Source organism: Mesoplodon bidens (genome assembly GCF_964165515.1).
Source record: "Mesoplodon bidens genome assembly, chromosome: 18".
NCBI classification, from domain to species: Eukaryota; Metazoa; Chordata; class Mammalia; order Artiodactyla; family Ziphiidae; genus Mesoplodon; species Mesoplodon bidens.
In genome coordinates this window covers 20,452,542-20,473,413 of record NC_138175.1, presented here as the reverse complement: position 1 = coordinate 20,473,413, position 20,872 = coordinate 20,452,542, and the positions used below count along the sequence as shown (strand labels likewise).

The 20,872-nt window shown below is 43.8% G+C and overlaps 1 protein-coding gene across 1 annotated transcript; it reads left to right on the top strand.

Moving 5' to 3' along the window:
• Positions 1-4,750: 4,750 nt before the first annotated feature.
• CMTM2 (CKLF like MARVEL transmembrane domain containing 2) lies at positions 4,751-17,647 on the top strand (the record flags this gene model as incomplete). Its single annotated transcript, XM_081216575.1, has 4 exons — positions 4,751-5,014; positions 5,153-5,311; positions 16,779-16,880; positions 17,376-17,647. 4 exons carry the CDS (start codon positions 4,751-4,753, stop codon positions 17,601-17,603), a joined length of 753 nt encoding a protein of 250 aa, XP_081072701.1. The 3' UTR covers positions 17,604-17,647.
• Positions 17,648-20,872: the final 3,225 nt, after the last annotated feature.

Here is a 20,872-nt window from a genome sequence, read left to right as displayed (position 1 = left end):
GGAAGGCAATAGCGAGTTGAGTTCTGGCTCCACTCCTTGGCAGATATTCAATCATAGTCAATTCAATGAACTTCTCTAAGCCTCTGTCACGTCTTCTTAAAATGGGGATCCTAGCCACACTGACTTTGGAGGGTGTTTGTGAGGGTTAAATGAGGTAATAACAGGGGAAACGCTGGGCATGCTGAGGAGCTCCACGTAGACCCATTATGATCAGACAGCAGGGCTCTTCACTGTGTTTGGGCAAGTGCACCCGACAAGCTGACACTACCAAGTCATGCCAGCAAGATGTAAAAACTTAAAATGTTCAGATTAGTTACCTGGGCCATATGGAGGTTAAAGGACCCCGGGGCTTTACTCATCCTCCAACACTGGTGCCACTGACTCAGTGAGTACCTTCTCTTTCATCATCACTGTGCTACCAAAGCCCAGGCTCTGCTTATCCACAGGAGTGTGCCCCCTCCCACTCATCCTCATCCTTTATTTAGCACATGAAAAACAGATTGGGCCAGCATTTGAAGAACCCAGTATCAATGTCCAAAAAAGAAGGACACAGATAGCCTATAGATGTCAGGGCAGACTCAATTCTGGCCATGTTTTAGGAAAGAGAGAAAGGCACTTTCACTCCAGAACATCAGGCTAGCTCCTCAGGTGGGTTCCTTCTTCTTGGGATGTGGGACCCTAAAGAATAAATATGATCCAACTTCCAAAGTATCAGTTCTACTGATTTGCAGATTTGGAAGTAGAATTAAATCAGTAAAGTGTTCATCTAAATTTCTATTTTTATATTAAAACAAATGTATTATGGAATAGAATGCAGAATTTACCTTAATTTAAAATACAAAACTTCAATAAGATCCTATTTATGGAGGGTCAATATGGGTGAGGTCCCTAGACCTCTAGGTTTTTTTCTTGCCCATTTTCTCACGACCTTTAAAAAGTCTGATGGAAAAGTTGTCAGCTTTTTTTTTTTAAGAGTGTTCTTTAATGAAGTTAAACCCATTTCTGCTGATGATCCTATCCAGAACCTTATAATCACATAAACTCATGTCTCTGGAAGATATAAGAATTATGCTGCTGAGAGCTCCTCTTAATATTAATCAAAGGGAACATTTTTTTTTATTTTTTTAATAGATCTTTACTGGAGCATAATTGCTTCACAATACTGTGTTAGTTTCTGTTGCACAACAAAGCAAATCAGCCATATGCATACACATGTCCCCATATCCCCTCCCTCTTTAGCCTCCCTCCCATCCTCCCTATCCCACCCCTCTAGGTCATCGCAAAGCACGGAATCTCCCTGTGCTATGCGGCTGCTTCCTACTAGCTATCTATTTTACATTCAGTCGTGTATATATGTCGATGCCACTCTCACTTCGCCCGCCTCCCACCCCAAGTCCTCAAGTCCATTCTCTATGTCTACCTCTTTATTCCTGCCCTGCAACCAGGTTCATCAGAACCTTTTGTTTTTTTTTTTAGATTCCATATATATGTGTTAGCATACGGTATTTATTTTTCTCTTTCTGACTTACTTCACTCTGTATGACAGTCTCTAGGTCCATCCACATCTCTACAAATGACCCAATTTCGTTCCTTTTTATGGTTGACTAATATTCCATTGTATATATGTGCCAAATCTTTATCCATTCGTCTGTTGATGGGCATTTAGGTTGCTTCCATGTCCTTGCTACTGTAAATAGTGCTGCAGTGAATATTGTGGTGCATGTCTCTTTCTGAATTATGGTTTTCTCAGGGTATATGCCCAGTAGTGGGATTGCTGGGTCATATGGTAGTTCTATTTTTAGTTTTTTAAGGAATCTCCATACTGTTCTCCATAGTGGCTGTATCAATTTACATTCCCACCAACAGTGTAGGAGGGTTCCTCAAAGGGAAAGTTTTTAAAAGGCATCCATCCTTAGATGGGTAACTGACCAATTTAAATATTTTATGAAATTACATTTTCATGTAAAGTTGACAATTTTCAATTCTGTATTGCAGGATCTTATCAACAGTTTCATTACTGCTGTGTTCCTTTTCATAGTTGCCATCTTGGCGATGCAAGAAAAGGAAAGAAGTCATTTATTCTATGTTGGAGGGGTAAGTAGAGGCCTTCATGACTCCATTTAAGATCAGTATTTCAAGACTCTTTGAAAAAGGGAAACTGGCAGACTATCATTATTTCATTTATAGAACACCATCCCCACCACCACCCTTTCTCTTTCTTGCGCTGACTTCTTCAGAAGATTTGAAGTTGCACAAACTCTAAGCTCATTCTCCAAATAGGTACGAAAACAAATCTACAGACCTCTTTTTTTTTTTTGCGGTACACGGGCCTCTCACTGTTGTGGCCTCTCCCGTTGTGGAGCACAGGCTCCGGACGCGCAGGCTCAGCGGTCATGGCTCACGGGCCCAGCTGCTCCGTGGCATGTGGGATCCTCCGGGACCAGGGCACAAACCCGTGTCCCCTGCATCGGCAGGCGGACTCTCAACCACTGCGCCACCAGGGAAGCCCTACAGAACCTCTTTTGAAAATCATACACACTATTTTTTTAAATGTTGCAACAAGATGTTCTTATCTATAAGTAGGACTTTGACTTTTCTGGACTAGAAAATTATACTTTAAATCACAAGAAAAAAATGTTTGTAGAAAAGAAAAAGTGCATTGTCAAAAGTGAGTGACTCTGCCTGTTGAGGAAGGAAAAGAAGTTCCCACACCAGGCTAGGCATGTTCTGTTTTAATCTTTATAACTCATTTTTACAGATATGGGAACTGAGGTTAAATATCTTACCCTGGCTCACAAGGCTGGGACAAATCCTCATCATATGAAGACCACAAGAAATGGCAGATTAAACTGCTTGGAAGATAGGGGGTGGGGAATGGGGTGGTGAGACTTTGATTCAAGAAGTTAAGCTATGGGAACAGAAATTAATCCAGAAAAAAAAAAGTTAAATTCTTTGAATTCACTCTATGATCAGTGAATATTTGTCGACCCCATTGGACTGCACCAGGCCTGAGCTCAGTGTTGGAGATAGAGTCCCTTCCCCCTTAGGGAGCTCACAGATTAGCTAGAGCAAGACCTACCTAGGAAAAGTTCATGAAGGCAGCCAGGGATTAAGTGACCGTAAAGAGAAACATATGAGGTAGACAGGAGCTGGGGAGCACTTTGAATCTAGGGTGTTGTAGCCCGCTGACCCCCATCTGCTAACTCAGCCAACAAGCCTTCTCCTACCTGCCAGGAGCTCCCACATCCTGGTCTCCATCAATCCTTACCTGGATGGCAGGGGCCCCCACCACCCTCCACTGGTCTCCCTGCCGCCAGCCTGGTTCGCTTTCCATTCATCTTGCGACAAGTGGGCTTTCTGGAACCTCCCCTCCCCTCTTGATGAAGTCCCAGATCCTGCACCCCCCCAGCCTCAACTCTGCCCCCACCCTCACCGGCTCCAGACGTCTCAGCCACACCAGATTCCTTGGAGACCCCAGTCCAGTACCTGGAGTTCTTCTCCTCCCAGTTGGTCCCCTTGGAAACTCCTTCCTGCCTTTTCAAACATAGCCCAAGAGTCCTTTCCACTGAGGGGCCTTCTCGGGACCCACTGCCACCCGGAGCCTCCTAGGATCAGCGCCCTACTCCCATCCTGGTGCCTCAGGCCTTAGGCAAGGCCGTCACTGGCAGAAAAGCCCATTTCCAAAAACGCTTTCTCTGGGAATGCCAGAATGGGCTGCAGCAGCCAACTGGGCAGACACCAGGAAGGTAGTGAGGGTCAGAGGGGGACAGGAGGCCGCACGCCCGCCGCCCGGATAGGGAGGACAGGCTGTTGCGGAGCTGCAGAATAACCCCGCCTTTCCTTCCCGCATATGGTCTTGTGGCTGACAGTCCCTATGTCTCACAGCGGCAATCCTGTGTCTCATCGATGCGACTGTGGTCACCAAGACGATGAGGAATACCATGAAAAAAGCCCTGGGAATCGAAACCAAAACCAGTGCCTCCCCCGCTCAGGAACCCATCCCACCCACAAGGGTACCCCCAAGGGCACCTACAAGGGCAACCATGAAGCAACGCGGCCTGTCGGAGCCACCCTCGGAAGCACCCTCGCGGGCACCCCCTCGGCCACCCTCTCGGGCACCGTCGCGGGCACCTTCGCAAGCACCATCGTCTTCTCCCTCCCGCCGCTGAGCTCGCACGCTGTCACCCATTTCAGCCCACATGTGATCATAAAATCAGGGCTGCTAAACACGGAACACTTCTGCTTGCTCGTGCTCCCTTGTGTAAAAGTCGCGTTACATTTCAGGCGAGTGCCAATGCTCCCGCGGGGCTCTGGGCGCGGCTGCCCCAGGAGGCCACAGTTTCAGCCAACCCGACCCGAAGGCGGGAGCAGCGGCTACAGCCCCCGGCAGCCCCCAGAGGCCTCGCGTGGGGAGTGTTCCGCGTGGCGAGTGCTCCGCGTGGAGGCGGGACCACCACCGGAGCCGGCGTGGTGGTGGTGGGGGGCTCCCGCGCAGGGTCTGGGCGGCCGCGGAGACCCGAGGTGCTTGCTGCCGGGCGCGTGGGGGCGGCTGGGCGGAGGGGACTCGCGTGCGGAGACTAGGCGCGCGCCGAGAGGGCGCTAAGCGCTGGCCTTCGCTCGTCCTTCCCGGCCGTTGGCTGAGCGCGGCCTCTAAGCAGGTCGGTGGGCATCCGGCTCGCTCAAAGGCCAGGCCTGGCCGGGGACCGCAAAAATTGGGCAGGCCGTGAGAAGCTGATAACTCCACGGCAAGATGGCTGACAAAGGCAAAAAGGGCAGACCCGGGGCCGCACCAGCCCCAGCCCCAGCTCCGGCCGCCGCAGCCGCAGCCGCGCCGGGGGCGGCCCCTCCTCCGGGCGACAAGCCTGAGGAAAAGACAGAGGAGAAGAAAAAGTCCGTGCAGCCCATGGATGAAGTGGGAGCGAGGAAGGGGTGTCGCCGTTACATGTGGGAATTCAAGGACAGCAATAGAGAGTTCTGGGTTATGGGGTACGCTGAGGTCAAGCTCATTAGCTTGGTAAGTGGGCCCGTATCCCTGGATGGGGCGGGGGTGGGGAGGGAGTGCCCAAAGACGGGAAGAGGGAGGAGCGGGCTCCCCGAGGCCTCCTCTGGCCCGAGCCCTCTGCCATGGCTCAAAGGGCATGTCTCCCGGCAGGGCTGCCTAATAGGTTCGCTGATCATGTTCACGGGGACCACTGTGCACCCCCTCCTGACACTCATCATCACCATGGAGTTGTCCATCTTCATCTTCTTCATCATTATCTACACCTTCGCCATCCAGAGATACACGCCCTTCATCCTGTGGCCCATTTCTGTAAGTGAGGGGCAGTGGGGAGTGCCTGAGCCTGGTGTGCGTTCACGCGTGTATCTTGGCACCTGGAAAGTGGCTGAACAGAGAGATACGCCTCATCTCCCTTATTTGTGCGCCGGGCATGGGCTCAGACCTTCCAGTGGGGCCAGAGCAGGGGCAGCTGAAGTTAGGTAGAAAGGCCTCCAGAAAGCCCAGCTTGGGGGTGGAGAGCCTCTTTCCTACCTGGCGGTCAAAGGAAGGAGTCTTTGCCTTCCTGAGGCTTTGCTCTCCTTGGGAGCAGGGGAGGTGTAGCAACCAGCGGTTCCTTCCAACCCCTTGACTGGAAAGACCACTCTGACGGTACCCCATCCCCAGAATTCAAAGAAAAAAATCAGTAATATAAAATGAGAATTAAAAAAAAAAAAATCACATCTAAAGCAGCCTCAGATCTCCAGTGACTATCCCTGCAAGGGATATTAAGCCCAGAAGGATGTTCAGCCCAAAGCAGTCATCCACTGGAATGGGACTGAGCTGGGCAAGTTACCAACCACTCCCAGACTCTGTTTCCTCATCTGTAACATGAAGACAGTAATAATCTTGTGTGAGATTGTTCCTTAGGAGTAAAAGTAAAGCCCTTGATGCTGTGCCTGAAGACTCATGGACTTGAATCCCTGCCCATTACCTCTGTAATCAGAAAGCTTACCTACCTAACTCCCAACTAACCCAGGGTCCCTTGTTCATTGCACATTCACAGCATGTCTCCAGAGCCCTATGCTCACTGTTTCACTCACTTTATACATGAAATGGGTTCAGAATGGACAAGGAACTTGCCCCCAGGTAACTCAGGTAGTAAGTGGCAGAAAAAGGATTCAAACCCAGCTTTATCAGTAGAGTCTTGAGTCCCTAACTACACTCTGTCCTGCCTACTTATTAAAAGTTATTAGGGTCCAGGGATCCATAGGTCTCAGTGGGGTAGATGAGGACTCCCAGTATCAGGAGAAAGGAAAAGAGGGCCATATAAGACTCTTGGGAGACGGATAAGCAGAGGACAAAGTAAAGGGACAGGCAGAGGACACATTCCCAGCCAAAGTGCTTGAGAAGATACTTTTAGTTCCAGCAAGATGAAAAATCATTGAACCCTGAAAATCCTCCTGCTGTACTTACCTAAAACTACTAGGGGAAATGTAAACACTATTGCTTTAACTGAATGGCTGAGCTGGCAAAAAAAAGAAGGGGAAAAAGAAACACAGAGGTGCCAGAAATGGAAAACAGGAGCAGTGACAAATCAGCTGCTCAGTGTGGGTGGAAATGACCCACGAGATATTATCCCAGGAACCTAGAATATGGATTCTCATATACTCTCAAGTTAGGAGATGAGGCCTTGGTCCCAAGCAAAGTGGGGATTTAGAACTGAGAATCCTGCATAAGGCCAGTACCCTGCAAAGACTGCACCCTAAGGGAAAAGACAGAGAAGATACCTTTCACCTACACAGAGGAACAAGAAAGCATGTTCATCTCTGCCCGAGTTTTGAGTGGGGAAAAGCAAAAAAGACCACCTTGAGAAATATGAACCTTGAGCCTACACTTTGTACAGATTTAAGTTTTTCCTACCTTCAGCCTAGAAACCTTCATGCAGCTTAGAAAATGTAGTGCCTGGGAACTGGCATAAAAATCGATCCCAATTTGATGGTATTCTGAAGAAATCCATGGGACTCCTGAAAAACAAATGCAAAATCATAATCAAAGCATAAGGAGATGCTCACAGGACAGATATGGGTGGGGGGGGGTACAAAATTGAACTCATAGTTCAAAACTATAAAACACCTGATTTTTAAATCCCCATGACTAAGAATCAAGAACCAGCAAAAATAAGAAATGGGAGGATTAGAACCCTGAGAATATGAGATAATAAAAGACCTGTCTGAAAATAATTTAAAATACACTTAAATTATAAAGACATAAATAAAAGCCCTAAGAAAAGAATAAGACATTATTAGGATGGAATAGACAGATTTTTTTAAGTAAAAGATATAATGTGTAGAATTGAACATATAATTATTGAAATAAAAATGTCAATAAATGGGTTAAAAAGCATATCAGACAAAAGCTGGGGAAGTAATGAGCTGAAGGATGTGGGGAAATTACCCAGATTATAGTACTGACAGATAAAGAGAAAATATGAAAGAGAGAAGTTGAAGCATAGAATATGGAATAAGAAAGTTCATCATAAGCCTAATAGGAGTTCCAGAAGAAGACACTCAAGATAATAGAGAAGAAATATTCAAAGTGATAGTGACTGAGAACCCACCAGATTTAATAAGAGTGACATCACTAAAAATGGCAGAGTAGGGAACTCCAAATCTCTGTCCTTCCACTAAAGCAATGATTAGGTTCTCAAAAACTGTCAGAGTCAACTTTTTCAGAACTCTGGAATCTAATTCAAAACAAAACAAAACAGGAGAATGCTCAATGAAGAAAGAGGCTGTTGAATTTTGGTAAGAGAATGTTGTAGCATTTTACTTAACCTGCCTGCCATCCCTTAATCCCCAGCTGGTCAGTGTCCATGAAGACAGCCCACATTCCTGGCCACATTCCTTGCTGATGGCAGACGGAACAATAAAAACCTTGTTCCCGGACTTCCCTGGTGGCGCAGTGGTTGAGAGTCTGCCTGCCGATGCAGGGGACACGGGTTTGTGCCCCGGTCCGGGAAGATCCCGCATGCCGCGGAGCAGCTAGGCCCATGAGCCATGGCCGCTGAGCCTGCACGTCAGGAGCCTGTGCTCCGCAACGGGAGAGGCCACAACAGTGAGAGGCCCATGTACCGCAAAAAAAAAAAAGAATGTTACAAGAGACACGGAAGGACACTACATAATGATCAAAGGATCAATCCAAGAAGATGCTATTACAATTATAAATATATATGCACCCAACATAGGAGCACCTCAATACATAAGGCAACTGCTACAGCTATAAAAGAGGAAATTGACAGTAACACAATATTAGTGGGGGACTTTAACACCTCACTTACACCAATGGACAGGTCATCCAAACAGAAAATAAGGAAACACAAGCTTTAAATGACACAATAGACCAGATAGATTTAATTGACATTTATAGGATGTTCCATGCAAAAACAGCAGATTACACTTTCTTCTCAAGTGCGCACAGAACATTCTCCAGGATAGATCACATCTTGGGTCACAAATCAAGCCTCAGTAAACTTAAGAAAATTGAAATCATATCAAGCATCTTTTCTGACCACAGTGCTATGAGATTAGAAACTAATTACAGGGAAAAAGATGTAAAAAACACAAACACATGGAGGCTAAACAATACATTACTAAATAACCAAGCGATCACTGAAGAAATCAAAGAGGAAATCAGAAAATACCTAGAGACAAATGACAATGAAAATACGACGATCCAAAACCTATGGGATTCAGCAAAAGCAGTTCTAAGAGGGAAGTTTATAGCAATACAATCCTACCTCAAGAAACAACAAACATCTCAAACAATCTAACCATACACCTAAAGGAACTAGAGAAAGAAGAACAAACAAAACCCAAAGTTACTAGAAGGAAAGAAATCATAAAGATCAGAGCAGAAATAAATGAAATAGAAACAAAGAAAACAATAGCAGAGATCAATAAAACTAAAAGCTGGTTCTTTGAGAAGATAAACAAAATTGATAAACCATTAGCCAGACTCATCAAGAAAAAGAGGGAGAGGACTCAAATCAATAAAATTGGAAGTGAAAAAGGAGAAGTTACAATAGACACCACAGAAATACAAAGCATCCTAAAAGACTAGTACAAGCAACTCTATGCCAATAAAATGGACAATCTGAAAGAAATGGACAGATTCTTAGAAAGGTATAACCTTCCAAGACTGAACCAGGAAGAAATAGAACATATGAACAGACCAATCATAAGTAATGAAACTGAAACTGTGATTAAAAATCTTCCAACAAACAAAAGTCCAGGACCAGATGGTTTCACAGGTGAATTCTATCAAACATTTAGAGACGAGCTAACACCCATCCTTCTCAAACTCTTCCAAAAAACTGCAGAGGAAGGAACACCCCCAAACTCATTCTATGAGGCCACCATCACCCTGATACCAAAACCAAAGACACTACAAGAAAAGAAAATTACAGACCAATATCACTCATGAATATAGATGCAAAAATCCTCAACAAAATACTAACAAACGAAATCCAGCAACACATTAAAAGGATCATACAACCATGATCAAGTGGGATTTATCCCAGGGATGCAAGGGTTCTTCAATATATGCAAATCAATCAATGTGATACACCATATTGACAAACTGAAGAAGAAAAACCATATGATCATCTCAATAGATGCAGAAAAAGCTTTTGACAAAATTCAACCCCCATTTATGATAAAAACTCTCCAGAAAGCGGGCATAGAGAGAACCTACCTCAATATAATAAAGGCTATATACGACAAACCCACAGCAAACATCATTCTCAATGGTGAAAAACTGAAAGCATTTCCTCTAACATCAGGAACAAGACAAGGATGTCCACTCTCACCACTATTATTCAACATAGTTTTGGAAGTCCTAGCCAGGACAATCAGAGACTAAAAAGAAATAAAAGGAATACAAATTGGAAAAGAAGAAGTAAAACTGTCACTGTTTGCAGATGACATGACATAGACATATACATAGACATTCTCTATGTATAGACATAGGGAATCTTAAAGATGCCACAAGAAAACTACTATAGCTAATCAATGATTTGGTAAAGTTGCAGGATACAAAATTAATGCACAGAAATCTCTTGCATTCCTATACACTAATGACGAAAAATCTCAAAGAGAAATTAAGGAAACACTCCCATTTACCACTGCAACAAAAAGAATAAAATACCTAGGAATAAACCTACCTAGGGAGACAAAAGACCTGAATGCAGAAAACTATAAGACACTGATGAAAGAAATTAGAGATGATACAAACAGATGGAGAGATATACCATGTTCTTGGATTGGAAGAATCAATATTGTGAAAATGACTCTACTACCCAAAGCAATCTAGAGATTCAATGCAATCCCTATCAAACTACCACTGGCATTTTTCACAGAACTAGAACAAAAAATTTCAAAATTTGTTTGGAAAAACAAAAGACCCCGAATAGCCAAAGCAATCTTGAGAACAAAAAACGGAGCTGGAGGAATCAGGCTCCCTGACTTCAGACTATACTACAAAGCTACAGTAATCAAGACAGTGTGGTACTGGCACAAAAACAGAAAGATAGATCAATGGAACAGGATAGAAAGCCCAGAGATAAACCCACGCACATATGGTCAACTTATCTTTGATAAAGGAGGCAGGAATGTACAGTGGAGAAAGGACAGCCTCTTCAATAAGTTGTGCTGGGAAAACTGGACAGGGACATGTAAAAGTATGAGATTAGATCATTCCCTAACACCATACACAAAAATAAGCTCAAAATGGATTAAAGACCTAAATGTAAGGCCAGAAACTATCAAACTCTTAGAGGAAAACATAGGCAGAACACTCTATAACATAAATCACAGCAAGATCCTTTTGGACCCACCTCCTAGAGAAATGGAAATAAAAACAAAGATAAACAAATGGGACCTAATGAAACTTCAAAGCTTTTGCACAGCAAAGGAAACCATAAACAAGACCAAAAGACAACCCTCAGAATGGGAGAAAATATTTGCAAATGAAGCAACTGACAAAGGATTAATCTCCAAAATTTATAAGCAGCTCATGCAGCTCAATAGCAAAAAAACAAACAACCCAATCCAAAAATGGGCAGAAGACTTAAATAGGCATTACTCCAAAGAAGATATACAGACTGCCAACAAACACATGAAAGAATGCTCAACATCATTAATCATTAGAGAAATGCAAATCAAAACTACAATGAGATATCATCTCACACCAGTCAGAATGGCCATCATCAAGAAATCTAGAAACAATAAATGCTGGAGAGGGTGTGGAGAAAAGGGAACATTCTTGCACTGCTGGTGGGAATGTGAATTGGTACAGCCACTATGGAGAAGAGTATGGAGGTTCCTTAAAAAACTAAAAATAGAACTACCATATGACCCAGCAATCCCACTACTAGGCATATACCCTGAGAAAACCATAATTCAAAAAGAGACATGTACCAAAATGTTCATTGCAGCTCTATTCACAATAGCCCGGAGCTGGAAACAACCTAAGTGTCCATCAGCGGATGAATGGATAAAGAAGATGTGGCACATATATACAATGGAATATTACTCAGCCATAAAAAGAAACGAAACTGAGCTATTTGTAATGAGGTGGATAGACCTAGGGTCTGTCATACAGAGTGAAGTAAGTCAGAAAGAGAAAGACAAATACCGTATGCTAACACATATATATGGAATTTAAGAAAAAAAAATGTCATGAAGAACCTAGGGGTAAAACAGGAATAAAGACACAGACCTACTTGAGAATGGACTTGAGGATATGGGGAGGGGGAAGGGTAAGCTGTGACAAAGTGAAAGAGAGGCATGGACATATATACGGTACCAAATGTAAGGTAGATAGATAGTGGGAAGCAGCCGCATAGCACAGGGAGATCAGCTTGGTGCTTTGTGACCGCCTGGAGGGGTGGGATAGGGAGGGTGGGAGGGAGGGAGACGCAAGAGGGAAGGGATGTGGGAACAGATGTATATGTATGACTGATTCACTTTGTTATAAAGCAGAAACTAATAAAAAAAAAGATATAGGCATTTTTAGGGGATAAAAAAAAAAGAAAGCAATGTCAAAGAGTTAAAATTAATAAAATAGGAAACAAAGATTCATAGTGATAACTAATAAAACCAAAATCTAATTCTTTGAAAAGACTAATAAAGTAGATAAACCATAAGAAAAAAAGAGAACAAAGAAAAATATTAGTATAAAGAAGAGGTTTTAAAGATCACAGGGAAAATATGAACTTTTATGCCAATAAATTATAATATGATAACTTCCCAGAAAAACATATGATGTACAAAAATTGACTCAAAAAGAAATAGAAAAACAGGGTATAAAATAATTCATCCATGTTTTCATCTGGCACTTGTTTCATTTTTTTTTTTTTTTTTTTTTTCATTACGCGGGCCTCTCACTGTTGTGGCCTCTGCCGTTGCGGCGCACAGGCTCTGGACGCACGGCCATGGCTCACGGGCCCAGCCGCTCTGCGGCATGTGGGATCTTCCCAGACCGGGGCACGAACCCGTGTCCCCTGCATCGGCAGGCGGACTCTCAACCACTGCGCCACCAGGGAAGCCCCTCATTTTTTACATTTAAATCTTTTGATTTATTTGGAGTCATTTTGGTATATGGTGTGAACCATGGCTCCAGCTTTGTATCCTGATGGCTCTCCAGCTGTTCCACCCTATCACTCAATTTATTCATTTACTGAATAGTACAACTTTCCCCCACTGATTTGAAATGGCATTTTTGTTAAATGCTAATATCCCATACGTGGGACTTCCTTGGCAGTCCAGTGGTTAAGAATCCACGTTTCCACTGCAGGGGGCACCGGTTTGATCCCTGGTTAGAGAACTAAAATCCCCCGTGCCACGTCGTGTAGCCAAAAACAAAATAAAAGAATAAAATCCCATATGCAGTTCATTTCTAGATTCATATTCAGTTCCACTTGTCTCTCCCTTTTTTCTCTTAAAAAAGGGGGGGTTATAATATGTTGTACCATCTGGTAAAGCTTTGGTCTTAAAACCAGACATGATAAGGAAAGTAAACTATAGGCCTAAATTATTTGAATACAGCCATAAAAATTCTCAATAAAATACTAGCAAACTAAATCAAGCAATATATAAGCAAGCAATGCATCAGGATCAAGCAGGGCATCTTCAAGGAATGTAAAGGTGGTTTCGTCTCAAAATTCTGTTAACGTAATTCACTATCTTTTATTTAAAGGAGAAAACCATTTAATCATCTCATAAGCTGCAGGAAAACTATTTAGTAATATTCAATACTAATTTTTGGAAGACTCTTGGCAAACTAGGAAAAAAGGGAACCTCCTTAATTTAATAACAGAAAACTACCCAAACCTAAAATGAACATTGCATTTCATGGTAAAATGTTAGAAGCGTTTCCTTAGAGATGCCTATTATCCCCACTTCTATTTGACATTGTGCTAAAGATCTTAGTACAATGTGAGAAGAAAAACAAAGGGTATATGGATTGGGAAGGAGAAAAAAAACTAGCATTACTCACTGATAATATGATTCTCTACACAGAAAATACAAGAATCTACAGTCAAATTACTAGAACTGATTGAGTTCCACAAGGTTACAAAAAACAAAAATAGTGTTCCTGAATACCAGCAACAAATAATGAGAAAATATGGCTAAATATGGCTTTTCAAAGAAACCATTTAAAACAGCAACAGAAACTACAGGTGTCTGAGAATACACCCATTCAAAGATTGTAAAACTTTACATAGAGATTATGACATTTTGTTAATGGACATAAAAGAAAAATCTAAGTAAGAGAAGAAATATACCACATTCACAGATGTGAAGAGCTACTATCATAAAGATGTCAATTTCATTCCAAAGCAATCTCCACATTAAATGAAATTTTATAACAGAGGTTGTTTGTGGAACTTTGCAAGGTGATTCTAAAATTCTTATGGGGCTTCCCTGGTGGCGCAGTGGTTGAGAATCTGCCTGCCAATGCAGGGGACACGGGTTCGAGCCCTGGTCTGGGAAGATCCCACATGCTGCGGAGCAACTGGACCCGTGAGCCACAACTACTGAGCCTGCGCGTCTGGAGCCTGTGCTCCGCAACGAGAGGCCGCGACAGTAAGAGGCCCGCGCACCACGATGAAGAGTGGACCCCACTCGCCGCAACTAGAGAAAGCCCTCGCACAGAAACGAAGACCCAACATAGCAATAAATAAATAAATAAATAAATATTTAAAATAAATAAATAAATAAAATTCTTATGGAAGAATGAAAAGAATTATAAGGATGGACTCACCCAACGAGATACTGGAATTACTATAAAGCTTTGGTACTAGCTCAGGGGTTGACAAAGACTAATGGAATTGTAATGGACTGAATGTTTGTGTACCCCCAAAATTCATATGCTGAAATCTTAATCCCCAGTGTGGCTATACTTGCATATGGGGCCTCCAGAGTGGTAATTAAGATTAAATGAGATCCTAAGGGTCTGATAGGATTAATGTCCCTATAAAAAAAGACAACAGAGACCTCCCTCCCCCTTCCTCTCCCCTATCTCTCCCCCTACCTCCTCTCCATGGAGAGGCCATATGAGAAAATGGTGAGAAGGCAGCCAGGCAAACCAGGAAGAGAGTCCTCACCAGAAACTGAATTTGCTGGCACCTTGATCATGGACTTCTGGCTTCCAGAACTGTGGGAAAATAAATGTCTGTTGTTTAAGCCACCCAGTCTGTGGCATTTTGTTATGGCAGCCTGAGCAGACTAATATAGGAATAAAAAAGAGAACCCAGAAATAGACCTGCATACATATGGCAACTTGGCATATGACAGAGGTGGCATAACACAGCTGAATGGAGTATTTAATAAATGTTCTTGGGACCATGAGAAAGAGAGAGAAATAGAAACTATGCATACCATTAAAACTTTACAACAGAAGACATCATAAACAAAAATTTTAAAACAAGCCAATAGAAAAATGGGGTAAGGGATATGAATAGACAGGAAACCCAACTGCCTAAAACATGTTTTTAAAAATGCTTCATTAGTAACCAGCGATCAGAAAATTAAAGCAACAATGAGGTACCATTTCGACTCTCCAGATGGGCAAAAATAAATGAGCGTGATAATCCTGGGCTTTTGCAAGGACATGGGAAACAGGAGCCCCTATACATTTGCGGGCATGAGTGGACACTGGCACAAGCCCTTTAGAGAGAAACTTGGCAATACCTCAACAAGGAAAAGATGTGCTTGGGAGGCACAGACAAGAGTGTTCACTGCAGGCACAGTTGGCAATAATAATTTCCTCAAAGGGAGAAACACCCTAATGTCTCCAGTTTGGTTTATTCATACATCAGCTAAAATTAATGAATTCAATCTCATTAATCTCAATCTCATATATTTCTCAAAATGGGTAAATCTCAAAAAAAGTTTTTTTAAGTTTAAAAAGTTTAAAAAGCACGTGCTATAAGATATATCTTTTTATTTAAATTTTGAAACACAAAATAGTATATATTGTTTATGAATATATAATGTGGAGGAAAATACTACTATGCACTTGGGAAGACTACCCATAGACTTGGAACACATGCAGAAGGCAGGGAAAGGGATGGAATGGTGAGACTGTAGCTCATTCTACAAAGTTTTTTTGTTTATGGTTTGTTTTTGTTTTTGTTTTTGTTTTGAGAGCCCTGAGGCAAATATTGCAAGACATTAACATCTGTTTAATCTCAGTGGGTCACGGCTGGTGGAGGTGGGAGTGGGGATGGGATGTTCTATTATTTTCTGTATGTTTGAAGTGTATTAAAATCCAAAACGAAGAGGAAAAGAAAAAGCTTGAGACAAAGTGGCCAGGGAAGTACACCCCCCAGAAAATGGCATCAGAGAAATCAAGGGGAAAGATGGGCGTCACCCAGCACTGCAGGGTCAGCTGCTGCCCATGGGATTAAGAGGATGCCCAAGCTTTGGGCCAGCATCACCCCAGGAGTGATGGGGGAGGAAGCCAGCTTGCTGTGGCCATGGTTTGGCCAACTTTGAGTTAAGTTTGGCTGTGCCAGGGAGTGACAGTGGGTGGTACTTGAGGAGAAGGCAGCATGGGAGGCAGCCCTTTTGCCCAGTCTGGGAACATCTGGACCTTGTCAGTATAGGGTAAGGGAAACAAATGTGGAGCCAGGGCAGGACTGTGGCCGCAAGGGATGGGAAGGAGGGTGGATGATGGAGGAAGTGATGTGGCCTTGCAAAGGCGGGGCGGGGGGTCGGGGGGGTCGGTGTCTAAGAAGTAAGGTGGGGGATGGGGTGAGCAGTGGGGGAAGAGGCAGCTGCCAGGCTCCCAGTGAAGGACCAGAGTCCAACAGAACCTCCTGCCAGCAACACAGCCCACCCTGGATTCAGAAAGAGGAGCTGGCCCTCAGAGTAGAAAGATGTTGTGAGGTGGTACCCAAGCGGGACATCAATTAGTTGGAGAGTCGTGCATTTATTTAAGTGGGCACTGGAAGGGGGGAATACATAGCCACCAAATGTGGGATTTCACAGACGGGATGGTAGCCGAGGCAGCCCATAAAGGCAGTTAAGCATCCTGGATTTTGTGTCTCAACTCAAAGAGTCCAGCTGGTAGGCCACAGGTATGTCCACCTAGCCCAGTAAATATTCATCTTCCTATATATATTTTTTACATCAGGCAGAAGTTTGAAAACCATTCCCTTTGGAGAAAGCTAGGCCAGGTCTGGTGTTGACGAGGCCTCGGCTCTAAGGCCGACTCATCTCTCCCATGCTTTCAGGACCTTCTCAACGACCTGTTCTCCGGTACCTTCCTCGTGGGGGCCGCCGTCTTTGCCGTGAAAAGTCGGCAAACCATGCCAATCCACTACATTTATGGTGTGGTGAGTCTTTCATGTCGGGCTGTTTATTTGTTCAGAAATCACCTCATTTGGAGAATGGTTATTTCCCCCTAAGGAAAAGGGTCTCTTTTCACAATATCTTGGGATCCAAGCAAAGTTGAAAGGTAAAGTGGGTCAACGTTTCCGGGGGAGAAGCCATTGAAAGGAAGATGATGTCCAGGGAGCCCACCCAGCTAAGAGCTTCCCCCTAGAAGCTTGCCTGCCAGCCCCAGAGCGAAGGGCCCCGCCCAGGCGGGGTCCAAAGAGAGAAAGAAAATGCGGTGAGGTGACCGGCTGCAGGGATGGGGATCGGAATCGGGGAGCTGTGGCCAGGAGAGGGGCAAACTCAAAGTCTCTCTGGGGTCTGGCAGTTTGAGGGGTCAAGGGGAGGGGTTAAACAGCACCTACGGACAATCAAAAGCCGGGAAGGAGCCCGGAAGGAACTGTGACAGCTTTGGAAGGAAAAGCACAAGTAACGAGGATTCTTTTGTTTCCCAGATCCTTATCGGTGTGGCTGCACTTTTTGCTTTAATAGATGTTTGTCTTCAAAAGAAACACTTCAAAGGCAAGAAGGTCAAAAGGCATGTGCTGATTCCTCCAGGAAAGGATAAAGAGGGCGAAAAGCCAACGGAAGGAGAAAAACCAGGGGAAGCAGGCAAGGGGAGGGCAGCGGTACAGCCGCCACCACCGCCGCCACCGCCGCCTGCCAAGGGCGGCAAGAAGTGAGGCCGAGGCGCCCGGGGTCGGAAGTGGCCGTGTATCTTACCGCAAAACATGTTTCCACTGTCTAACTTGTCTTTTCTCTAGAATGGTCTTCTTTTCCATTTCAACAACTCCACCTTTGCTTGGAAAAGAAATTTCTCCTTAAATGGATTTTAAAAGCTTAAAGTTGACGTAAACGTTATTTTGTTCATTCAACAAGAGTAGCCGAAGGTTTTGGCGCAGAGGGCGAGGCTGGAGCGGGGCCTCTGGAGGTGCTCGCAAGGGCACGGAGGGTTTGGGGGAACAGAAGCGTGGGTGATACCAGCTGTCAACACCGACCAGCCAAAGGGGCCAAAGGAAAATGAGAGACTGGAAAAGAAAAGGCTGCATTTTGTTCACACTGACATTTTCATGTTACATTTCTATACATTTCAAGAACAGGGAAAAACAGACATATCACTCTCCAGGGTCTCTGCACAGAGAGGAAATAGACAGCAAGAGGCATTGGCACAAAACAGTTAGAAACCTCTTGAGGTGGTCTTGCTCTCCTGGTGTCAAAATGTCAGGAAATCCAGACCAAGCAAAAAATAAGATTTTCAAGGTCAACATACAAAGAACCTGATTTCTTAGTACCTGAAAACATAACTAAAGCACATGTGCCTGGAAGGAGATGAAGATGGCAGAGGAGGAGGACGTTGAGCTCACCTCCCCCTAGGAATACATCAAACCTACATCTACAGGTGGAGCAATTCTCACTGAAAACAGGTTGGACACTGGCAAAAAGACTCTTACACAACCAAAGCTGTAAAGACAGATCCATACAGAGTTGGGTAGAAGGGAAGAGAAGCGATCAGGTTGGGACCTATACCCCTGGGAGGGGACACAGAAGAGGAGGGGGATTACACAGGCTCAGAGATCCTCCCTGGGGAGTAAGCAGTTCAAACCACATATGGGAACACCCTACCTCTGGGCTCTGACACCAGGAGTCTCCTTAGCTGGTTTGAAAACTACTGAGACTAACAGGAAGGGTGTAAGAAACCTAGACTTGGCTCGTGAAGGGCATACATATGCTTCTTTACTCCCGAGAGCAAGACAGAGGAAGCAGATTGAAATTGCCCAGAGCTCTAGCCAGTTTCCTACAACTGCCCCTGCGTGTGCCCCAGTCCACGATGAGCGCCTGCTCCAGCCTCTCTTGCTTCAGCACTCCTCCCCTCTGGGGTGAAGGTGTCAATACTGGGATGGAGGAGAGTGTGCACTTAGAGGGAACCTGAACTTCAGGGCTTCTGCTCTAGTACCTTGGGACCCTCCCCGACCCCGTATAGGGCGGTGTCAGCCACTGAGCAGAGGAGAAGCACTGGCTCACACCAGGCTCTGGCTCTAGCTCCTTCATCTCCAGCCCCACCTCCGACCTCCCAGCCCCATCTCCAGCTGTGTGTGACAGCTGCCAGCACACCCTGGGGAAGATGTGACCCATGCTCATTTCAAATCCCGCTTTCCCACCAAAGCCACTGGGCACACGTAGTCTGTAGAGGGACGCTCCCACACAAGGACACCCCTTCAAGACCAGAATAGGTAACGGTTTCACCTAATTTCATAGAGAGAAAGTTAAGCAAAATGAGAGACAGAGGAATTTGTTTCAAATGAAAGAATAAGAAAAAAAAAGCCTGCTGTATAGCACAGGAAACTCTACTCAATACTCTGTAATGGCCTATATGGGAAAAGAATCTAAAAAAAGAAAAAGTGTATACATGTATATGTATAACTGATTCACTTTGCTGTACACCTGAAACTAACACAACACTGTAAATCAACTATACTCCAAAAATTTGTTTAAACTGAAAAAAACAACTAATGAAACAGGGATAATTTACCAGTTAAAGAGTTCAAAACATTTGTAACAAGAATGCTAACTGAATCAGGGAAAGGAATAGATGAACACAGTGAGAATTTTAACAAGGAACTAGAAAATATAAAAAAGAACCAGTCAGGGACTTCCCTGGTGGTCCAGTGGGAAAGAATCTGCCTTCCAATGCAGGGGACACGGGTTTGATCCCTTGTCGGGTAACTAAGATCCCACATGCCACGGGGCAACTAAGCCCCTGCGCCACAACTACTGAGCTCGCACACCTCAATGAGAGAGCCGGCGTGCTGCAGACTACAGAGCCCACGCGCCCTGGAGCCCATGCACCACAACTGGAGAGAGAAAACCCGCACACCACAACTAGAGAGAAGCCTGAGCGCTGCAACAGAGACGGCGCACCGCAGCAAAAGATCCCTCATGCCTCAGTGAAGATCCCTCATGCCACAACTAAGACCCAACACAGCCAAAAAAACAAATAAATAAATAAGTATATGTATATATAAAAAGAACCAGTCAGAGCTGAAGAATAAAATAACTGAAATGAAAAACACACTAGAAGGAATTAACAGCAGATTAGGTGATACAGAAGAACACATAAGTGATCTCGAAGGTAGAAAAATGGAAATCAGTCAGAACAGCAAAAAGAAAAATTTTTAAAGATGAGAATAGTTTAAGGGAACTCTGGGACAAGATCAAGCATACTAACATTCACAGGAGGAAAAAGAGAGAGGGAAAAGAGTAAAAAAAAATTTTTTGATGAAATTATGGCTGAAAAACTTCCCAAACCTGAAGAAAAAAGATATCCAGTACAGGAATCACAGAGAGTTTCCAAACAAGATGATCCCAAAGAGACCCCACACCAAGATATATCACAATTAAAAATGTCAAAAGTTAAAGAGAAAATTCTAAAGGCAGCAAGAGAAAAACAAAGAATCACACACAAGGGAAACCCCCCCCATAAGGCTATCAGCTGATTTTTCTGTAGAAACTTTGCAGGCCAGAAGGGAAGTGGCATAATATATTTAAAGAGCTGAAAGGGAAAAAACCTACACTCTATGCAGCAAGATGATCATTCAGAATTGAATTAGAACATTTTCTCACACCACATACAAAAATAAACTCAAAATAGATTAAAGACCTAAATGTAAGACTGGAAACCATAAAACTAGAAGAAAACATATGCAGAACACTATGACATAAATCATAGCAACATTTTTTTTTGATCTGTCTCCTAAGGCAAAGGAAACGAAAGCAAAAACAAATAAGAATTAAACTTAAAAGCTTTTGCACAGCAGAGAAAACCATTAACAAAATGAAAGGACAACCTACTGAATGGGAGAAAATATTGGCAAATGATATGACCAATAAGGGGTTAATATCTGACATATATAAACAGCTCATACAACTCATATCAAAAAAAAAACAACCTGGG